The sequence below is a fragment of the Quercus robur genome, chromosome 4 (genome assembly GCF_932294415.1).
Source record: "Quercus robur chromosome 4, dhQueRobu3.1, whole genome shotgun sequence".
Lineage (NCBI taxonomy): Eukaryota > Viridiplantae > Streptophyta > Magnoliopsida > Fagales > Fagaceae > Quercus > Quercus robur.
In genome coordinates, this window is record NC_065537.1 from 23,444,930 (window position 1) to 23,467,628 (window position 22,699).

The 22,699-nt window shown below is 34.2% G+C and overlaps 2 protein-coding genes across 2 annotated transcripts; one reads left to right on the forward strand and one right to left on the reverse strand.

Moving 5' to 3' along the window:
* The first annotated feature begins 4,105 nt into the window (after positions 1-4,105).
* Positions 4,106-5,033, forward strand: LOC126720904 (uncharacterized). Its single transcript, XM_050423750.1, has 3 exons — positions 4,106-4,348; positions 4,495-4,564; positions 4,692-5,033. Exons 1-3 carry the CDS (start codon positions 4,207-4,209, stop codon positions 4,834-4,836), a joined length of 357 nt encoding a protein of 118 aa, XP_050279707.1. The 5' UTR covers positions 4,106-4,206; the 3' UTR covers positions 4,837-5,033.
* A 1,251-nt stretch (positions 5,034-6,284) lies between these two features.
* LOC126720905 (SNF1-related protein kinase regulatory subunit beta-2-like) lies at positions 6,285-9,900 on the reverse strand. The gene is made up of 5 exons (XM_050423751.1): positions 9,745-9,900; positions 9,060-9,244; positions 7,937-8,118; positions 7,679-7,841; positions 6,285-6,798 (listed from the first exon to the last, which is right to left on the reverse strand). The coding sequence occupies exons 1-5, from the start codon at positions 9,746-9,748 to the stop codon at positions 6,421-6,423; spliced, it is 912 nt and encodes a 303-aa protein (XP_050279708.1). The 5' UTR covers positions 9,749-9,900; the 3' UTR covers positions 6,285-6,420.
* Positions 9,901-22,699: the final 12,799 nt, after the last annotated feature.

The following is a 22,699-nucleotide window of genomic DNA, read 5'->3' on the forward strand; positions in this document are numbered from 1 at the left end:
TTGATTCTTCTCTGATTTCTTGGCGAAGTAAAAAACAAACTCATGTGGCCCACTCCAGTACTGAAGCAGAATATCGTACCCTTGTTGATACCACATCTAAGCTTTTTTGGCTACGATGGCTTCTCAAAGACTTAGGTGTGTCTACATCCTCTGCTACTTCTCTTTCTTGTGACAACCAAAGTGTCATTCATATTGCTCACAATGATATCTTCCATGAATGGACTAAACATATCGAGATCGATTGTCATTTTATTCGTTATCATCTTGTCCATGATGCTCTCAAGCTAATATTAATCTCCTCTAAAGATCAACTTGTAGATATCTTCACCAAGTCACATCCTAAGGGACGCCTTCGTATTTTGGTTGACAACCTCAAGTTGGTCTCACATCCACCTTGAGTTTGAGGGGCGCTGTTAATGTGTATAGTATTATAGACTTTAGGCCCAGCTAAATTACTTGTATAGCACACATTCTTGTACTACACTCTTACTTGTACTGCACTCATATTCCTCCTATATAAAAACACTCGTGTATTCTTTTACCATGAAAATACAATATACAATTATTCAGTATTTCTAATAGTATCATTTGGTGCAAAGGGACACTCTCTAAAAGACTGTGAAGAATTCAAAAGGGAGGTTTAAACTTTAAAGTTTAATCGGCTGACATGTTATCACAGAAGGGAAGCAAAAAAGTTAACCGTTGGATGCCTATCAATGAACTGTGTGCTTGAGGATCTAGCTACAACAAAGTAATGCATAGAACATCAAGTCCATATGATTACTTAAGAATGAAATTGTAGACTTTTAGTGGAAATATTTAACAATAGTTGCTCCAATCACACTAAATATGGGTGGTAGATAGTTGAAGATGGCTCTTGTATTGGGGAAGGATGTGCATAAAACGATTGAGGTTCAAATATACCATGAGATTAAAAGTTATTATCTTGTGGAGCTGGAAAATTTATCCTTTGAACTTTAAAATTAATTAGCAATGGCAAAATGAGATATCGTTGATCTTTGAGCATAGCCAACGAGTGAAAAAATTTTGACTCCTTATTAGGTGGCCCAGAAGAGGTTGGATTCTAGCAATCTCAAGCTGGTCCATGTTGAGGTGTTGACGGACACATTTTGGCGGTCAACCAAGTATTCTTTATTAAGGAGACCAAGAAGTTAAGCAAATGATGCAGAAGTTTTGATAGTCCTTCATTTTTTTTTTTTTTTTTTTTTTTTTTTTGCTGAATAAATACTTTATTGCTCATCTCAAAACAGGGGAGAAACAAATTGAGCCAAATTTCATCTCTATCCAAAGCTTACAAAATAGAAGAAGGCAGATTTGATATGGGAATCGGCCTAGTCTAGCTTATAGGAGTTGTCCATTGAGCCAAAAGATGGGCAGAGATTGACCTCCCTACAAATAAAGGAAGTTTTGATAGTCTAGAGGTAATGTTCGACTACTTATAGATAAATTAAAGTTTGTATTTTTATGAATTCTTACACCATGTAGTTGACATAATCTTTTAAGTTCATTATAATTGGCAGTGACACAAAAAGACAGTGGATATGTGATGGATCCTATTCCAATGGAACTTTAAGCTACTAATCAATATAATGGTGGTCTAATCTATCCAAAGGCGAACATGGTAGATATTGTACTTTTCTACCCTAAAAACTATTACAACTAATAATAATTTGATGATAGATTAATGATAATCGTACATGTAATTGATCTACAAGATTTTGAAGAACGGTTGTATACACTTTATAATTTACTATAAAATAAAAAATAAAAATAAAAAAGAAACACGAGAAAGGAATAAATAGTCTTGTATACAATCGTTAAGAACTCTGCAAATGATTTGAAAACGTTTAAAACGATATCGTTCTTGAAATTAGGAGTGTAGTAAGGGAACATACTGAACATATGAACAAAAAGGAAGATTAAAATGATATAAAAAATTATTAAAATAAAATCGACAATAGCACCCTCATCTGAAATCCAAGACGTTAAGGGCCTGTTTTGTTTGAAGTTAACTCAAAACTCAGTTCTCTTTTCTCATTTTTCATTACTCAATCTCAGTATCCATAACTCACATCTATATCTCTACTTTTCCCCTACTTTATCATACTTTTGTTTGGTTGTTGTTCTCAACTTCATATCTCACTACTTAAACTCAAATTTTTGATAAATTGGTGGAGTCCACACACTGTGGTCAGTCAAACCGGTAACCCTTTACCCGTGTGCTTCTCCTCTCTCCTCTTTCCCATTCATTTTTTGTTGTCTCACCTCCTCACTTCCTCCAACAATCTTGCCAAAGATGAGTATAGCAGTAATACAATACCTAGGAATTTCATATAAAGAATAGCATTGATTTTCAAAAAAAATATATATATATACATTCATTTTCAGGCTCTAGTGATGTTAAACACTACTGCATAGCTCAAACATGAAGCACACAATACCCAAATATTTTCAGTAATGTGAATCAGGTAGCAGAAACGAAAAATAGCTAAAAAAATCCAAATAAAATTTGGTTTAGAAGAACAAATTACATAAAGTAAATAGAGAGCACAGAAACTAGAAAATTTGCATAGAGCAACAACTCTTTACTCCACAAAGACCTAAAAAACAAATTCATACAAAAGTGAGGAGAGGACAAGAGAGTGAGGGAGAGCTTCGGTTAGCTAATGGGTTTCGGTCTTCACAGCTGCTGCTAGGTTTTTGGGTTTTCTTTTAGATGGAGAGATTCGGGTGGTCTTCGGTTGCTAGGTTTCGTTCTTCACAATTGTTGGGTTTCTGGGTTTTCTTTTAGATGGAGAGTTTCAGCTGGGTATCGTTGTTCTTCAGTAGCAGAAGGGAAAAGTGAAGATAGGACAAGAGAGAAAGGAGTAAAAAATTTATGAAAAAATGTTGGTTTGCTGTTGGGAGAAGGAGAAAGGAGAAAGAAGAAAGAGAAAGGGAAACAGAGAATGCCATTGGAGAAAGGAGAAAGAAGAAAGAGAGAAAGAGAGTCATTGGTGCTGCTGACTTGATGTAGACATGTCTTTGATGCAAGTCCCACAAAGATGTAAATATTTACAATAATGTCACTATTACTCATTTTTCATCTTGAAAATATCAAAAAGTTGTTTTTAATTTCTATAACTCAAACTCAATTTTTTTATAATTGAGTTAGGAAACTAATCCAAACAAAGCAATTTACTATGAGGCCCACAAAATTTAGAAAATGAGTAATAAAAATTGAGTATTAGGTGATGAAAACACTTAAACCAAACACCCCCTAATTATCTCTAGACCTTGATTTGTTTGCACAAATCAAATAGATGCCTCGGTCCAAAAGCAAACAGATGGATCGACAATAATCGGTTTGTAACAATGCTGAGAAATTTGTAATTGATTTCTCAGATAGTTAAATAATTTATAATCACACGATTCTAATGACATGAAACCTATGTAATTTATTTTTATATATAAAGTTAGGATTAAACTATTTATTTAAAATTAATAGTTAAGATTTGATTTGGTATCTTACAAAAAAAATAAAAGTTTGGAAATTGTAGAATTAGCCTAGATTTAGATTAATAAATTAAATTGCCATCCCTCCCTCATAAACAAATGTTTTGATGGGTCAATTATATTCATCGTGACATTAAAACAACCCATAATAGTCCCCTATGAAAATTGAGCTCCCTAAAAAATGAAAGGAAAAAAAAAAAAAAAAATTCTTCAGAGACCATGTGGAAAATTCATAATAGGACTTCAAGTTTCTTGATTACTCAACCAGACGACATGAAACAATCCGTTATATTTTTTATTATTATTATAGAGTTTCAGTTTATAACATCCGCATATGATGATTGTGCTCTTTATTATTAAATCAAGACACCAATTAGTTTTTAGTTGTAGGTGAAAATTGATTTTCAAATCTCTTATTCAACCATCAATGACTTTACCAGTTGAGTTAACTGAAACCCTGATACACCAAAAATGCAAGATATGCAATGACTAGTTTTGTCCATTCACTCTAGCAGCGAATCTACACCACATATCTGAAGAGAGAGATTCACTTTGTGACATGTTGGTCATATATTGGTCACACAAGGTTATTGTAAATATCAGTCCCCACCACATCCATATCCAGAACTAATATATGTGATGGTCAAGAAATGAGCAAAGAAAGCATACAGGAGTTCCAAGGGGAAAAAAATGGCAGCCCAAATGACACTCTCTTCCTCTCTCAGCACCCAGTTTCTACTCCCACCTAAGCCATCATTATCATCCCCTTTCTCTTGCACTTATATTTTACCAAAGACAAGGGTCCATCAGTTCAAAATATGTGCAGACTTGGGTAAGAGATATTCTCTTATTATTGATATTTCACCAAATTTAACTGTATTTTCTCAATTTTCATTGTTATTGTTTGCTTTTGTTCAAATCTTGAGTAAACTTAGACTGAAATAATAACTTGAGAGGTTAAAATTTTGGTTTTGATAGGTGGTGGGGAAGGAGAAATCAAAAAGGAAGGAAAGAAGAAATTCATAACTAGAGAAGAAGAACCACAAGAGTAGGCCTTCCACCCATTTGTAATCTTTGCTTTAATAATTCAACCAAGTTGATCTTCAACAAAACATGTCATTGGCATTGCTAATGGTTCCAATTGGCAATAATTGAAAGGGGTTTACTAATTGCAGGTATTGGCAAACAGCAGGAGAAAGGGAAGGGGAGAATCCCATGATGACTCCTCTTCCTTACATTATCATATTTGGAATGGCTACACCTTTTGTAATCTTAGCCATTGCTTTTGCAAATGGATGGGTTAAGGTCCCTGTTCGATGATTTGATTGGGACGGTTGATGCAAGCAGCAGTGTTACATGTCATGAATGCTCAATCTTTTTAGAAACCAACAATTCTCAAAGCATATGTTCTTCAACAATTGCTTGAATATGTATTGAGTTTTTTTAGATGAAACGTAGCAAGTAAATTACTATAGTTATTTGCCTGTAATAACCATTTCATACCAGTTACATGTCCACTTGATCTTGCTTAAGCACAAATTTTGATGACAGAAGGGCAACAAGCACAAAGGGATTTCTTGACTTGTCTACCCTTTACTGCAATTGATTGTTTTAACAACTTTCTCTATGATTAAATTTGATTCAAATAGGATGGTTTAGACAGCATGTGAAGGAGAGAAAATCCTTTTAATTGATGACAAATATCTGCTTTCACTGTCACCAATTACAAAATTGATGATACATCAGCAAGTCCAAATTCATCCCACTTTGTATATTGCATAACAATATAACTAGATAATCTTGGTTGTCAAGGATTCTTATGAAATTCAAATACACTTCTTTTTATTTTTCTTTTTTCTTTTTCTTTTTTGGCCAAAATGCAAGCACAGAAGAAATGGTAATCTTCATAAACGTTGATTGCTCATATTTTAAAGCGTGTGCAGCATATAAACCTGATTAAACTTGTGCAGAATTTAAACTAAAATAGAATAGGCTTAAGATTCTGATCATTTCAAAGAAGGCCGTCGATTTAAAATTTTAGTTGAACAATATAACATGGGTTTCCCCCACCGCCCAACCAAAAGAAAGGGGTTAAGGTTAGCTCCATACCGGTTTGGAAGAATTTCCTCCAATTGATTACATTGCAGTTTATAAGATTATTCGTGTATAATACTAAAACAAATCAAGTGATGCACTAAAAGAATCATATTATTAAAACTACATATAGGAAGATACTTCCAAACTATACACTTGGGTTATACTCACTAGTGAAATCTCGCAAATGCAGTCATATTACAATTTTTTTGGAAGTCTCCTCACAAATAGGAAGCTCACAAATGAAATTAGAAAACATATAATTATGAACAAAAATGAATATCAATTACACCAATGTGTTATATAACAAAAGATCCTATTTCTTTACTTAACTCTTTTCTCAGTCCACTAAATCTATGATACTAAATCAATGAAAATAGTTAGGCCAAATTACTAATTTAGTCTTATAACCATGGGGTAAAGTTCAATATGGCCAGCCAAGTATTAATTGTGTTAATTTCATCCCTCAACTTTCAAAATCAATTAAATTTCATCTTTACATCTCATCTTCATTTAAATCAGAATAAAATTAATGGATGTGGTTAATTGAAATGAATATGGAAATTGTACAAATTCAAAATCAAACAAATTTTAACTATTAATTTTGTTGAAATTAAAATGGAGGGGAAACACAAGGATGACAATGACTTGATTTTACAAGTTGAGGAACTAAATTAACACAATTAATAATTGAAGGATTAAATTGAACTTTGTCCAACAGTTGGAGGACCAAATAATTTTTCCTAACCAAAGTCACTGATGTTAAATAAATCTAAATCTTGAAATATATAAAGGAAAAATAAGAGAAGTTCATGGTGGTTTGGTTTTAAAGGCGGGCTTGTATAATATTGTGGTAATATACTTATCAGCAAACCTCTCTGTAGAGCTGACTGTCACATACTGATCTTCGTTTTCTTTGTGACCGTATAGATGATTTACTTGTGAAAATTGAGGCCTTGGTAGAGAATGGTAAACATCAAAGGAGCATGATGGCATATCCAATATAGCTTCTTCTAGCTGTGGGGGTAGTTCTGGTGGTTGAATCTCGCAAATGTTACCTTCTTTGGTTCTATAATAAAAATCTTTGTCAGTAAAAAATTTGTTGTCATAACTTGAAGGTGGGGAAGGAGGAGATTCAAAATCAGACAGATTTGCAAAACCATTTGCAGGCGCTTGAAGGACATCCTCCTACAAGTGAAACCAAATTAGATTAAATAATGATTTAAATCCGTTGTAACAAGCTAAGAATCCAACTCCAGAAAGGCATTCAAAATCTGAAACATTCGAGGGAGAAAATTAGAATTTCTTATGCAAAATCACCAAATGGAAATAATAGCTGAAAAATATGAACAGATGTAAATGAAGTTCCAACACTTTTGAATTACAGCTAAGCACAAAATTTAAAAGATATCAACAATATACATTTGATTATACCATAGCACTAAAAGGGTGACTGTATAAGAGTGGAAATGATCGAGATAAAGGCTTTTGTGCCCCTTTTGCTAACTGTGTAGCAATAGCATCCATTTTCCTTTCATCTTTACCTCATGGATAAACAAAGGACTACGAGTTTTACGAGGGAGTTGAAATGAAGATAAAACATAAGCTAAGTTCCGGATCAAAACTTGTCATGACAATATCATGTAATTACAAGGGACCAGAAAGAGAACTGGTACTTCCATCAGAGTGTTCAAACAAAGGAAGTATAGAGACCGAGACTCTTATATGATGCAGCCTTATATTATTTATTTATTTGGCTGGGAGTACTTTCAAAGGAAAAGACATGCTATCAAATATGAACTATATACTGAATCCATAGCAATTGTATCCCTCAGGTGATAGGAGGGACAAACAATTTAGATATTTAATTTTATTATACAGGATATGCTTCCTACAATGCTATTAACATTGTTCTCATTGATATAACAGATGTGTAACATAAGTGAAACATAGAACATTGTCAATAACAAGAGAGTGTGTTTATGTGCTACCACAACTAATATTATTAATGACAAGAAATATTTTATCAATTTGTAAATTACACTCAAATAAAGAACAATGAAGTTACCAGTAAATATAAGATATTATAGTGATCTCCATAATTATCACAGATCCAATCCAAGTTTGAAGCGTATGTCAACACTCCATCAACAATAAAACAGTAGTAATGGATTCCAACTGGGAGCGCCATGGTTACCGTTGCATTTTTTACTGCATGTTCCAACAACTCCCTGGTTTGAAACAAAAGAAAGTTTAGCGTGTCAAACTATAAAGTGGAAGGATAAACATGAATCTAGTAGGAACTTGGAAAAGAAAAGTAATTTACATAGTCTGCCAGTTGCTCCATGACCCCACAAGACCTACTGAATTGCCACCATAGTTCCATGTGATCTTGACAAAAATCAATTTTCCAATGAGTTCTTCTTTACTATCCATTGTGCTTTGTGGCAATGCATGCACTTGGGACTGTATAAACTGACGAAGCGTTGGCATGGGAGTCACAAGCACCTATAAGAAGACTATTATATAAGCCAATATCCATATTAAAGTGTCTGTGAGTGTTTGTGCGTGTGGAAACCAAATTTCATAAGAAATAAAGATCTTATGGGCTGTAAGTGCGTGTATAACTAAAAGAATGAGTATTATATTTTGGATGAACCACTGAATTTATATGAAGAAAAGAACGCAAAACAAGAATGAATCTTTTAAATGTATAACTATAACCAGATTTCTTGACTGTCCTCAAGTGTGTCTCTCTATGATTGTGGAAACCAAAATTGTATAAAGGGTCATATGAGCATTTTTTTTCATATGTATAGCAATAACTCAAATTTGCTAGCTATCCACTTTTAGCATGGTTAAACAGGGGTACTTACTCTCCACAGATGTTCTTAACTTCTTATAGTCTTTAAAAAAATAATTTCTGAAATACACTCCTATTTGTTTTGTGGCTATATATGCACCATAAAACCTGCTTTTTTTATTAACTACCGAATAGCAAAGGAAACATACTCCCTGAGAAAACAAAACCAACTAGATTTAGTCCAAAGCAACTTCAAATAGGTTTCACAGCTTGACAATTCATCCTAATTTTGCAGCATGTAAGATCTTATATCTTTTCATCCAATTTCCCTCAGCAAATGCATAGGAAACTTCACATGAACCATCAAACTAATAATTGTCAAATAGTCAAAGAAGTGTAAAGAAACTGCACATAACACTGTATAACCACATATCCCACTTCCCATGTACATACAGAGCCACACTTTTCAATGAATTAAAGTAGATATCTCTTTTATTCCCTAAAATTCCAAATTCAAATAACTGCTATTGATATAAACAAACAAACATGTGCTATTTAAAGATTTCTTTCTCCACAACTTTTTAAAATAATAATATGCATAAGGACTAGATGTATCTGAAAATTAAAATTGGAGAGAAAAACTGACCTCTGGATTAAAAATGAAAGGTGGCTGGTAGGCTATGTGGTTATGGGGGGGACAATGAACAATGGGCATAGGTACCATCCCATAACCTTGTGTTGAGGCCATTAAATGGTCATGGTTGTCTTCCAAATTCTTAGCTCCAGAACAGCCTGTTCCATCGTTTCTCAAACCAGCATTATTTCCCATTACTGAAAGCAAACAACCCCAGTTATATTATTGACTATTATTGTCATAATCAGTGAAATCAGGATTCAAAACCATGTTTTTATCACAGAACGATATCATTCATTGATCATAAAAAATAATAATAATAATAAAAATCAGTACTTTCATAAAAAGAATAAATTATAAAAACAAAAACTAATGGAAGTAGAAAAAAATTACTATCCCCATCAACCGAAAAATTAGAAGAATAAAAACTATTAAAGTACAAAAATGTATCAAAAAGAAAAAAGAAAAAAAAAAAAAAAAAAAGCAAAAAGCAATGAAAACCACGCCTATAAACTAAAAACGATAAACAAAACAAGCTCACGAACAAAAATCAATCAAATTAATTGAGGGAAACCAGAAGAGCACAAAACCAAAGAAAAAAAATTCAAAAAACCCAAGAAAATATACAAGGTTGGAAACAGAAGAAACCCATAAAGAAGAGATTAAAGAAATACATAAGTCTAAGTTTGTGACATACCCATACAGTAGCATTATTATTTGTTGGTGTAGTCTTTAAAATCTCTCTCTAAGCTCTGCACTGTACAAGGACTCTGAATTGTGTGAATAACATCAACAGTGGCATTGTATAGTTTTTCTCCCACGAGTTGGGAAGATTCTACGCCTTTTTCTTTTTCTTTTTCTTTTTCCTTTTTTTCTTTTCTTCTTTTTTTATTTTTTTATTTTTTATTTTTTTAACTCAAAGATTCCATGTTTATGGGGTTAGAGCATCAGCATTGAGCCAGTCATTTGCCAAATATAAGGTACATTTGGCATTTAGGCCTAAAACATGTACAACAACTCTGGAAGGCCAAAATTGGAAAATGCTAAATTTTTTTGACATAATGCTACAGTACCATCTTAAATGTAAAATGGTATTGTAGCTGAATGGGATAAAAAATAAATAAAATTAATACTCTCTCTCCCCTTTTTAACTTAGGAATTTATCTCTCCTCTCTCATTATTTCTCTTCTTTTCTCTCTCTTCCTTCTCTCTTTCTCATCTACTTTCTACTCTCCTCAAACCCAAGACCACGAGGGTTTTGACAACGGTGGAATCGGATGGCTCTGATGGCTCAACGTGAGGGCTCCGATGGTTCCAATGGGTTTGAATAGAAGCTCCGATGGCTCCGATATTGATTCCAACGAGGCATCACTGGTGGGTTTCTTTGAAGGTGTGGTGGGTTTCTTTTGCATGTTTGATTAGTCTTCTTTTTTTTTTTTTTTTGGGTTTGAAACTCTTGGATTATGTTCTGTTTTTGTTTGGTGTGAAGATGAAAGAAAATAGGAGAAGGTTTTGGGTTTTGTTGTTGTTTTAGTTTGCCTTTTTGATGGATGAGAGCGTAGTTCAACTCAGCTTTGTGTGTTTTCTGTATGAATTTTCTTCTGGGTATTGTTTGTTTGGTTAGAAAATTGGGATGGAAAAGAAAGTTTTGATGAACTATGCATTCTATTTTGTGTGGTCAGTGATGGATGGCAAGCTCAAGATAACTTCTTAAAAAATAAATAAAAAAATTTATCAAAGTTTTCTTTGTGAACTGTTTTGTTTCCTAGAAAGTTGAGGAAGAATAGAGAGAAAATGAAACTTATGAATCTTGATTCTTAATTTTTATTGTCGTGTTTTTTCAAGAATGAAAAAGTTTGTTTCAAAAGAGTGATTACCTGTGTTTGTGTGTGTGTGTGGTGATGGGTTTGGATAGGTGAATCGGTGTATCATGGGTCTGTGTGTGTGTGGCTCTGTGTGTTGAAACCAGTGCTAGAGGTTGAGGGAGAAAGAGGGGAAAAGGAATTGAAAAAGAGAAATAGTAAAAAAAAGAATAAAATAGAATATTTAAATAAAATGGGGAAAAAAAAAAAGAATTTTGGGATATTGGGTGTGTTGTAAAATGGTATAGTATAATTGGTAAAGTAGGTTTTTGAGATGGTAAAATAAGATGGGATGGCATTTTCAGTTGGAGATGCTCTTAAACTTTGGGTTACAATCCTATTTTACTTGGTTTTCCTTTGCATCCGTTGGTTCTAGATAATCATACTGGACTAGTACCAACCTATCACTTCACTACACAAAATTACCTTTTTAGGCCTATTTGCAAATTGGAATTCTAAATATTGTGTTGAGAATGGTGATGTGAGGATGATTTAGTGGACTAGATTGTATTTTGCTCTTTTTTTTTTTTCTTTTTTTTTTCCCAACGAGTTTACGGACATAAGGGTTGTCCAAAGACCTACTCAAACGAACCCACCCACTCAATTTGATTCAAATAGTTGGGATTTGAGTGGTTTTAACCATGGTTTTAAATTAAAGCTTGGAATAGTCAAAGAATTGAAAAAGGGTTCGATTCCCAGTTGAACCATCTGTTTTTACTAAATTTGCTTAGGGTTTAGTTCACAATTGAACTAGTCAATCCTATCTGTTTGTTTTTAGACCCTTTAAATCACAACCAAATTAACCTAGTTATTTAGTCAAGTGATTAACTTAGGTAAATTATGCAGATCTAGGTTAACACAAATATATCATATCATGTAAAGCAGCGGAAATATAAAGAACACAATGATATAATGACTTAGGAAAACCAAACCGGTAAAAAACCTAAGGAAGATTTAACCTATCTATCCTCAAGGTAAAATGCAAATCCACTATGAAAGAATTGAAGTTTGTACAACAAAACTTAGACCACTGACATTCTATTGCTACCTTGAGTAGAAAACTTACTACCACGACCCCATGATAGCTCTGAGTCCACGAACTACTTCTTTCTTGGCATTTGCAACAATACAAGCTCACGTGCTTGTGACTTTGAGACTCCACTCAAAGGTTTTGGATCTTCTTAAACGTTGATCTTGTATGTAGCAACTTCTACAAGACCTGATCTTGAGATTCTTCAAGGAATAACACCAGTAGAAGACATTAGAGAGCTTTTTGGTACAAAACCCTATATCTACAAAAGAGGCACAAGATGAACTCTAATCTTCCTAAAAAACCTTATAAAAACGTGCTTAGGGTTTCCTTTATATACTGGGAGAAGTAGATTAAAAACCCTAATCCTTAATGGGCTTGAACTGCTGTTTGGGCTTAATTAAAATTCTACAGATACGACTTTCGATCGGTCGAGCCTGTCTTTCGATCAATCGAACCAGGTAGATTCTGAAATTTTCTTTCTGCAGCTTATATGTTCTCGTGTATTCACGATTTGCCAATTGTTCTAAACTTTTAGAACCTAACACTATCCAATTTTCAAAGCCATGGTTCGGTTGGCAAGAGGTAGTCAACGAAAAAAGTCCAAAGTTCCGAAACTGACCTTTAGTGAATTGAGTAGGATTTTCCCCACTTAAGAATTCGATTCAACTCAATCCTTTCAACACAAACGTCCAAAGTGAGATTTTTTATGAGACTTTTATCCAAATGTTGAAAAGATCACAAGATCATTTCTACCTCTCCCTATCACCACTAGCCCTTGACCATGATGTCATTGCCGAAGTTGCACTACTATCTTCTTTAGTCGGTTTCCATCAAATTCTACCACCAATTGTGGACACGTAAACAATTGAGTCGACATTTCTGTTCAATTGATGGTAGTTTCTACCATCTCCCACCAAATTATGTCAAGTTGAGTGTTGGGTTGAGTCCAAACCTGACTTGAATTAATCTATGTACACTTTTAAATATAACATTCTCCAGAAGTGTTGATATAGCCTGTTATGACTAATTGAAAATAATAAAATAATAATGCCATTGATGGACCTAGGTGAATGAGTCGTTACTTTAATCACAACAAGTCATGTCAGCAATTGTAAAAAATATTGTGTTTCTAACATTACTATTACTAGTAAGTGATAGGCCAAAAACGAATTGACCCCTTGTGATAAATTAACTAATTAATTTAGCCAAGTGAATTAATTAAGCTAATTAACATGCAAACGCGTGGTAACACAAACAAATCACCAATAAACTAAATATTCAGTAGAAAATAAATTTGACACGGTGATTTGTTTATGAATGGGGAAAACCTACACAACAAAAACCCCACCAGGTAATTTTCAGGTCACCACTCTTGAAATTCCACTATTATCACAACAAGCGGTTACAAGTAAAGAAATCACAGTACCTTATATCAACTTATAGTTGAACCCTTACCCCAATACCCAATTGAACTTGTTCTGTAGTGACAATTTCTCCTTTCAATGCACGGCTCCCAAGTACGTGACTAACCAATTGCGCGGATCCCAGTATGTAACTTCAATCACCAACTAGAGAAGATTGTTAGCTGCAAAGTTCTTCAGTTCATCCACACAATGAAGATCAAGAAAATACTTAGTCACAAAATCCTACGGTGTACATACACAGCAACTTCTTCAGAAGAGATGAACTAGGGCAAAATTTTGTCTCCGGTCACAATTTGCTTAAACAAACTTTTCTCAAAGCTTGTGCAACTTGTGAACTCTTTGACGACACTTAAAATAATCATTTTATATGTCTAGGGTTAGGAGAAAAAAAGTCCCAAAGACAGATTCACGGATTCCATGAAAACAGATCAGAATTTCTGTTTTTCTTAAACCTCGACAGATAAGAGGTGTTGAGTAGTTGTCAAGCAGGTGTTGAGCACACAGGTTGAAATAGCTTTCTTAAGCTTGATAGATGCAGCTGTCGAGTCAGCTGTCGAGTTTTAATGAATTTGTCCTTCTTAGCTTGTTTCTTGGACAGGCTTGATGACTTCAACACTTGATCTTGAGACCTTATTTCTTGAAGTATTAAAAACACCTAGATCTACCCAATTACAAGTAAAGTGCGTTTTGTCAAAGGATTAGTCAATTACATAAAATAGTGACATATGTTCCTAACAAGTGAATCACATATGTCCTAACAATATCCCCCTTTGGCAATCCGTGACAAAACTACAACAAACAAATGAACATATGAAAAAAGTCATAAATCATTCAACTCATATTCACTTGTTGAATACAATAAAATCTATCCTAACACAAACTCTTGAAAAACTTTGCAAGAAAAGAGTTTATGGCAAGTAGACTTTGACAATCTATATTTCTGAAACACTTTAAACAAAACTCATCAAGGCATCTTTATGTAAAACAGAAATAATAGATTGTATACAAATAATAAGAAGCATATGCATAAAGAGAGAAAAGAAACAACATATGTAAGGGGTAGGTGAAAGAAAAAACATACATTTACATATGGAGAAGAATAAGTACAATGTATGTCAATAAATGATCACAAGACCTAAGGTACAAGAATAATGTATCTATAAAAGAAAGAAAAAAAAAAGATACATAAAATCCTCACTACATCCCTCAAGACATCAACACTCCCCCTAACAAAAATGTCCTATATTAACTCTCCCCTTAAGTATGACTACTCTCATATTCCAAAACTACTCCCCCTTTTTGTCACGAGTGACAAATGGTAGAGTGTCAAGTAGACATCTCATTAGTAGAGCTAGTATCTCTATCATCATCATCAGAAGCATCATCGTCATCACCATCATCATCTTCATCCTCATCCTCAAAATCAGAATCAGAAGCCACTGGAGGAGGTGGAGGAGAAGCCTCAGGAGCAAAACCGCCAATGATCACCTGTCGTCTAGCAATGCGGCCAACACGGACATTCACCTGATACAACTCTGTAGAGAGTGTATTTAGGCAAGCATCCATGCACTGAAGTTGCGCCATGATGTCTCCTAGTGACACATCGCTCGTGGAAGAGGAAGGAGCGAATGTGGATTGAGTAGATTAAGATGGAGCCGAACGAGAGGGAGAAGTTGCTAAATCCGATTGTCACGACCTGAACTGCATCCCGCTACGTTTAACGATAGCATAGTCTATGGAACAAATATGAGTGAAGTTGTCGGACACAGGAAAAGGGATGAAAAAATGCCGTAATATCCTCGTGATAGCGGAAGAAAAGATAAGTTTATCACGGGACGCCAAATCTAAATGAACATTTATAATGGAAAGAATAAAATAAGAAGGGAAATCAATAGTAAGATGCTCAAGGAGGGATAACAAAAACCGAACACAAGGCTCTGTGATGGAGTTATAATGAGAGAGAGGATGGAGTACAAAGGTCATGACCATGTTCAAAAATTAAGGGCCTTTTGCAAAGCCCGAACAATAAGTGAACTGGTGCTCACCCCACTCGGAAGGATACTTACAGATAGTGGATTTGTGCTCATCCTTGGACACAGTTCGCAGACGCTCACAACCAGGGTAGTTAGAGAACTTTACCCTAAGAACTCGAAGCACATCCGCAACAAGCTGTGGTGTGACAGGATTGCGCGTACCTCGAACGCGAGTGAAGAAAAGAGGTACTGAACAATCAATCTCGTACATGTTGGAGTAAAACTCCTGGATAAGCACGAGAGGACAAGTGACCGGGACGTCAACAGTGACTCCCATCCCCGACTATGAATGACATCGAGAAGGTCGGTGTCGGCGAAGTCCGCCAGAATGACTTGGCGTTCCGAATGAATGTCGCGTCTAGAAAAGTTCTCCAAGAATGACTTGTGGGCATCATCATCATGGAACGGAAGAAAGATAGGAGCAGAATCAGAAGATGAAGAAACTCTGGAACAAAGAGGGTTCCAAGTCGGAGTAGATTTATGCTTAGGTGCCATAGACATTACTAATGTAAACAGAAAGAGAAGGAGAGACGAAGAGACATAGAGACAAACAAAAAAGCTCCAAAACAATTCAAATAAAGCAAGTATAGTGAAATGAAGTACGTATGCATGGGAAATGCATGAACATGTGACATGTAAAGTAAATTGCATCATGAGCTCAACTCAGTCCAATCCTACCAGCACACAATCAATTATACACATCTAAAATGCATGATAATACAGTTATTATGCTAATGTGATACAATGCATGAAATTTTAAACTCATTTAAGTAAAACCCATCCAAAAATTTCAACAAACACTCATTAATTTTGAAAAACCCCAAAATTTTTCAAAATCCTCAAAACCTAAGTTTCAAAACATGAAATGCATGAAGAATGAGAGATTAGAAGCTTACCAAGTGAAGAAACTCTTGAAAAAGCTTGAAGAAACCTTAAGGAGAAGATTGGGAGTGAGATTAGAGTGTTTGGGAGATAAAGAGATAGAGCTATTGAGAGAGAGAGATCGAGAGAAATGACGTTCGAATCGCACAAGGAAGAATATATAGAACCTCAGTAAAGCTCAACAGATAAAGGTGTCGAGAAGTATCGAGCAAGGTGTCACGCCAAGTGTCGAGGATTTGGCCGTCGACAGATACAGGTGTCAAGGTACAAAACATCAGACACAAGAGATGAGGCTCAATCGATCCACCAGGTGTCGAGAAGCTATCGAAGGGATAGGAACTTTCTCGATCGATCCACCAGGTGTCAAGGAGGTGTCGAGATTACGATAAGAAAAAGCTTGGAAGCTCGACGGATAGCCAGGTGTCGAGAAGGTGTCGAGCAAGCTTTTAAAAACAATTTTTCGAGAAGAGAAAAACATAGACATGAATGCAATCAAGTATGCGACTCAATCAATGATCCAAAACACCATATTAACCTCTCAAAATCATCTCTCAACAGCAATTTTAAGCATATGAATCCCAAAAACACACACACATACTAAACAGGTCTAATCAATTTTATATTTCAAAAATAAGTCAAGACAGTTTAATGAGTATACATTAACACATGTAAAAACTTGAGATGACCAAATCACATTGTACCTGCACATGTATCAAGAGTAGCAAAGAATATTGCGTGTGAAAAATATCGCAAGATTGCATAAGTGTATACATGTTATGACGATTTGAGATATGAGAAAATCATTTTAACTCACACACAATTATAACTGTTTGATGGGGATTATCACTTTCGAGGTACATCATATAACTCTCACATCTCCTAGAATACACGCTTGCAATCATATTTAAAGCATTTTGATATTTTTGCTTTTTATTTTTTCATTGCATATTTTTCTTTTAAGCAAATCATGCATGGACATATAAGAGATAGAAAAGAAATACCCAATTATGTTAGCTAAACATCACAATTTTGCTATGTCTAAGCATACAGATGTTATATCATGATTGGCGGGCAATAGTGGTGAGATGGTTATTTATGCCTTTCTCTTAGGATTTTCTAGTCCTTCCCGTCAAAAAGAGTGATACGAGTGTTAAGTACAATAGATAACTTAATCTTACTCATCACAAACAATAGCCACAAAGCTCACTTGTGTAGTTGTGTATGGAGATGTTCATCTAAGCTACAAGAGATACAAAGTTTAGAAAATTTTGTTTCAATGGCCATCCAAGGTATACAAGTACCAATGTACACATAACACACACTGTTTTTGTATTTTTCTAATTTTTTCAATTTTTATATCAAAAACAAAATAAAAGCAAAACTAAAAAATAACTAAACAAAAACATGTTAAACAAAACAAAGCATAAAACTAGACTGACTCAAAACTTGAAAGCAAAACACACAAGTAATGCACACACAAAAACAAGAAGGGAGAAAGAGAAAAGTGATAGAATCACTTGGAGTCTTTTTTTCTTCCACACCTTGGAAGAACATTTCCTTTAATTAATCCCTTGAACCGGTGGTGAGAGGGAAGAATTGAAATTGTTCAAGTTCGAAAGGAACATGAGGGCTTTGAGAAGATCTCCATGGGGAGCAAGAGAGAATTAAAGCTAATTCTAACATCTATATGCTATCATGCTGTCACTTTATTGAGTGGCTAGCCACTTATAACAATTTGGTCAAGTATGGCCGGCAACTCCACAATGATGACAGAGATGTTGCTTCTTCTGTTTAGGCTATTGAGAGTTAGCCTTCTTAGCCCTTAGGTTCTTAGCTTCCTTCTTATCTTGCTTAAGGGGTGCTCCTAAGATAGATTTACCCTTGTTTATGTTCTCACTAGTTAAATTAGTTTTAACATCATTGTTCTTAATTTCAACATTATTATTAGGAGGAACAAAAATAATAGTACTACTAAAAGCAATATTAGAAGAAGAGAGACCATACCTTAAACCTGTTAGATCATAAGCAGATTTCTGAAGACTGAGCATCTCATCAAGCTTTGCACTTGAAGTCCTCTCCAATTGAGCTCTAACTTGAAACAGCTCCACTTCAAGCTTCTTGGTCTTCTCAGTCAAGAAATTGTTCTAGAATCTCAGTGCTCCAATAGTCTGATTAGTTTCATCAAACTTTGTGGAAAGCTCTTCACGATTAAGTTCCACATCACTGAGCTTCTTGGTGGTCAGCCTATAAAGTTTCTCATGTTTCTCAAAAAGCTTGTATAATTTCTCATAGGCTGTATGGATATCATCTTGATCATCCATCTTCTCAAACTTGGACTCCACCAATTCCTCTTCTTCATCCACATCTTCAACAATCCCATCAATAGGATTGATAGTGGCAGTAAAGGCATTCAAGATTCCGTCATCCTCATTGTTGGAATCATCCTCAGGCTCGGTGTCACTCAAAGTAGCAGCAAGTGCCTTGCTTTTCCCAATGCTCTTGAGATATATAGGACATTCCTGTTTTATGTGACCGAAACCATGACACCCAAAGCACTTAGGTCCTGCGGGAATAGTGTACATACCACCATCCTTAGCCTCCTTCTTCCCTTTGTCTTGGCTCTTAAACTAAGAAGAACTGGATTGCCTGCGATCCTTGTCAAAGCCCTTTCCATTGACATTCTTCATAAACTTCTTGAACTGCCTAGTGATATAGGACTTCATCTTGGAATCTTCACCGTCGGAAGACTCATCTGTGTCACTGCTCTTAGCCTTCAATGCCATACTCTTGCCCTTACCTGTATTGCCAATCCTAGTCAATCCTAGCTCGTAAGTTTGTAGATTACCAACCAGCTCAGTCAAAGGAATTTTGTCAATATCCTTTGATTCCTCTATCGCCATGATCTTGGCATGGAATCTCTCAGGTAGAGATCTGAGCACCTTTCTCAAAATCTTGGGTTCAGGAATGGTTTCCCTAAGATTGAAGGCTGAGTTCACTATGTCCTTGAGCTTGGCATAGAACTCATCAAACGACTCATCCTCCTCCATCTTAATCTCTTCGAAGTTTGTAGTGAGCCTCTGAAACTTCGAGTTCTTGACAGCCTTAGTTCCTTCATAGGTTGTCTAAAGGATGGTCCATGCCTGCTTAGCAGTTTCAGTAGAAGATATCTTCTTGAACTCCTCATTGGTGATTGCATTGAATAAAACATTCAATGCTCTACTGTTGAAGTTTGCCGCCTTGATCTTGGCATCATTCTAATCGATCGGCACTTCCTTTGGCTTGGTCTAACCAATCTCTACAGCTTGCCACACCTTCTCATCTAGAGACTGCAAGAAAGCTCACATACGTACTTTCTAGTATGCATAGTTAGTGCCATCAAATAAAGGAAGTATAATTAACGACTGTCCTATATCCATGAAAAACAGGGTTCAATGGATCAACACAACAAAGATTAAACCCTAATCAGAGTGTGCTTGCTCTGATACCACTTGATAGGCCAAAAAAGAATTGACCCATTGTGATAAATTAACCAATTAATTTAGTTAAGTGAATTAATTAAGTTAATTAACATGCAAACGCGTGGTAACACAAAAAAATCTCCAATAAACTAAGTATGCAGTAGAAAATAAATTTGACACGGTGATTTGTTTACGAATGGGGAAACCTACATGGCAAAAACCCCACCGGGTGATTTTCAGGTCACCACTCCCAAAATTCTACTATTATCACAACAAGCGATTACAAGTAAAGGAATCTCAGTACCTTATACCAACCTACAGTTGAACTATTACCCCAATACCCAATTGGACTTGTTTTGTAGTGATAATTTCTCCTTTTGATGCACGGCTCCCAAGTATGTGACTAATAAATTGCGCAGATCCCAGTACATGACTTCAATCACTAACTAGAGAAGGTTATTGACTGCAAAGTTCTTCAGTTCATCCACACGATGAAGATCAAGAAGATGCTTAGTCACAAAACCTTACGGTGCACATACACAGCAACTTCTTCAGAAGAGATGAATTAGGGCAAAACTTTGTCTCCGATCACAATTTGCTTGAACAGAATTTTCTCAAAGCTTATGCAATTTGTGAACTCTTTGACGGCTCTAAAAATAATCCTTTTATATGTCTAGGGTTAGGAGAAAAGAAGTCCCAAAGACACATTCACGGATTCCAAGAAAACAGTTCAGAATTTCTATTTTTCTAAAACCTCGACAGATAGGAGGTGTCGAGCACACGGGTTGAAACAGCTTTCTTAAGCTCGATAGATGCAGCTGTCGAGCTTTAATGAATTTGCACTTCTCAGCTTGTTTCTTGGATATACTTGATGACTTCAACACTTGATTTTAAAACCTTGGTTTTTGAAGTATTAAAAACACCTAGATTTACCCAATTACAAGTAAAGTGCATTTTGTCAAATGATTAGCCAATTACATAAAATAGTGTCATATGTTCCTAACAAGTGAATCACATATGTCCTAACAGTAAGTTGCCTATGCAATGCATGGATAATATTGTAATGTTTTATGTTTTTTTTTTTTTTTTTTTGGAGAATGTTATACATATATCATAGCATACTTGTTATAAAAATTTGTTAGTAATGAGTTCATCATAAGAAGTAACAATTATAAATTGCATGCACATATCTATTATAATTATTCTATTCAAGTAATGAGCAAAAAAATAAAAATAAAAAATAAAAAAAAACAAAAACAAAAACAAAAACAACAACAACTACAACAACTTTGGAGTAATATTGTATAAAAATAGTTGATAAAAGCATATTAATCCATTTCATATTATTGATCTTTATTATGTGATATAAAAAAGAGCTTCATTACAAAATCTTGTTTTTCGCTGTTTCTTCAGTGATTTGTTATTGTGGTATGACGATGCTTGTAAAACTTGTTGAGGAGTTTGTTATCATCATATGTTTCTTCATCTTCAATGTTTGAAGTTTGGTCCGACCCTATTTGTTTAATTTTTTAGCTTTCATCACTTTTTCCTTTTGTTGCATTATTTGTGTTAATCACTAATGAATTGGTATTGGAAGATTCTTGATTGGATCTTACAAAGTTTAGACCTCTGAATTTGTTGTCGTTAAGATTTTTCATAGGTATTTGCATTCATATTAAATTTCAGTGATATGACAGTTTTTTGTAAATGTTTTTATATTTTTTGTTTCGGTTAATTTAGGAATAGTGTAGCAAAAGCGTTAATATAGCATATTGGATTGTGTATTTTTCTTTTCTTCTATATCCTTTTGTCATTTGAAGGTGCATAAAAACTCTTAGTAACTGTGTAATTTTCAAAACTATCCTTTAGATTGAATTCATTCAAATGAAGTAGGAAAATGCTTTTTTTTTTTTCCAAAAATTTTCTTCAAATCATGTGGGATTCCTTCTCCAATATCAATTTGCATATGAGGAATTTAATATATATTATGACCAATAGTTTTATAATAATTTAAATAAGTTGTACCTTAATTTGTTTTTCAGCAAGATCCCTTGCAGATTTATTTAGGATTTTCTCAGAATCTTAATCAAATATCACAAAAGTTGTTTTGTCAGTTGTATTAAAAACTTCAATTTGAATCCTATATCTGAAGTACTTTGTAATTGTATATCTAGTAGTTATAGTGAGATGAATATATTATAAATATTTGGAAAGTTTGTAGTTAATGTGTGTGCCTCTAACCTTGGGATAGAGAGATTTGTTTTTATTTCACATTTTGCACACCAAAATAAGTATTTGATTAGTTAAGTAGACATTTAGTATATTATTTATGTGAGATGAGTGTGGCTATGTAGGCCAATTTAATACAGTGTCAATTGGTTGAGTTTTGTCATTTAGTTTAAAATATTTTTATAAAAATAATGACAAATAGATAATGACAACTTCATAAAAATAAAAATGTTATGCAAACTTAACAAAATAAAATAATCACACTTACCCACATTAACAATAAATAATGACAATTGATAATAAACCATTACATAATGATTTTAAAATATAAAAACTCTTAGAAGAAATTTGTAAAATTTCATGTATTTGCATTTTTTTTTTAATTGATAACTCGATATTTTTTATTAAATTTTGTTTGATTTAAATTTCTTAATCAATAACTTGAACAAAATTCCTAAAGCCACCACTGATGAAACGTCATGCCGTTATGCTTAGAGCCGTGCTGCTTGTAAATAAAAATTTTATAATGTAATTACTTTCGGTGTTGAAGACAAAGTTTTCTTAGGTCATATGTTACTTTTAGTAATTTTTTTCTATTTTGTGCATCTAAATTTATGTTTATTTGATATTGGAATATGTCTTTCATACTTTACCTTGAAGAATAGTTTATGATGCTTGAAAAAAAAAAAAAAAATATATATATATATATATATATAGGGATTCATGGAAAC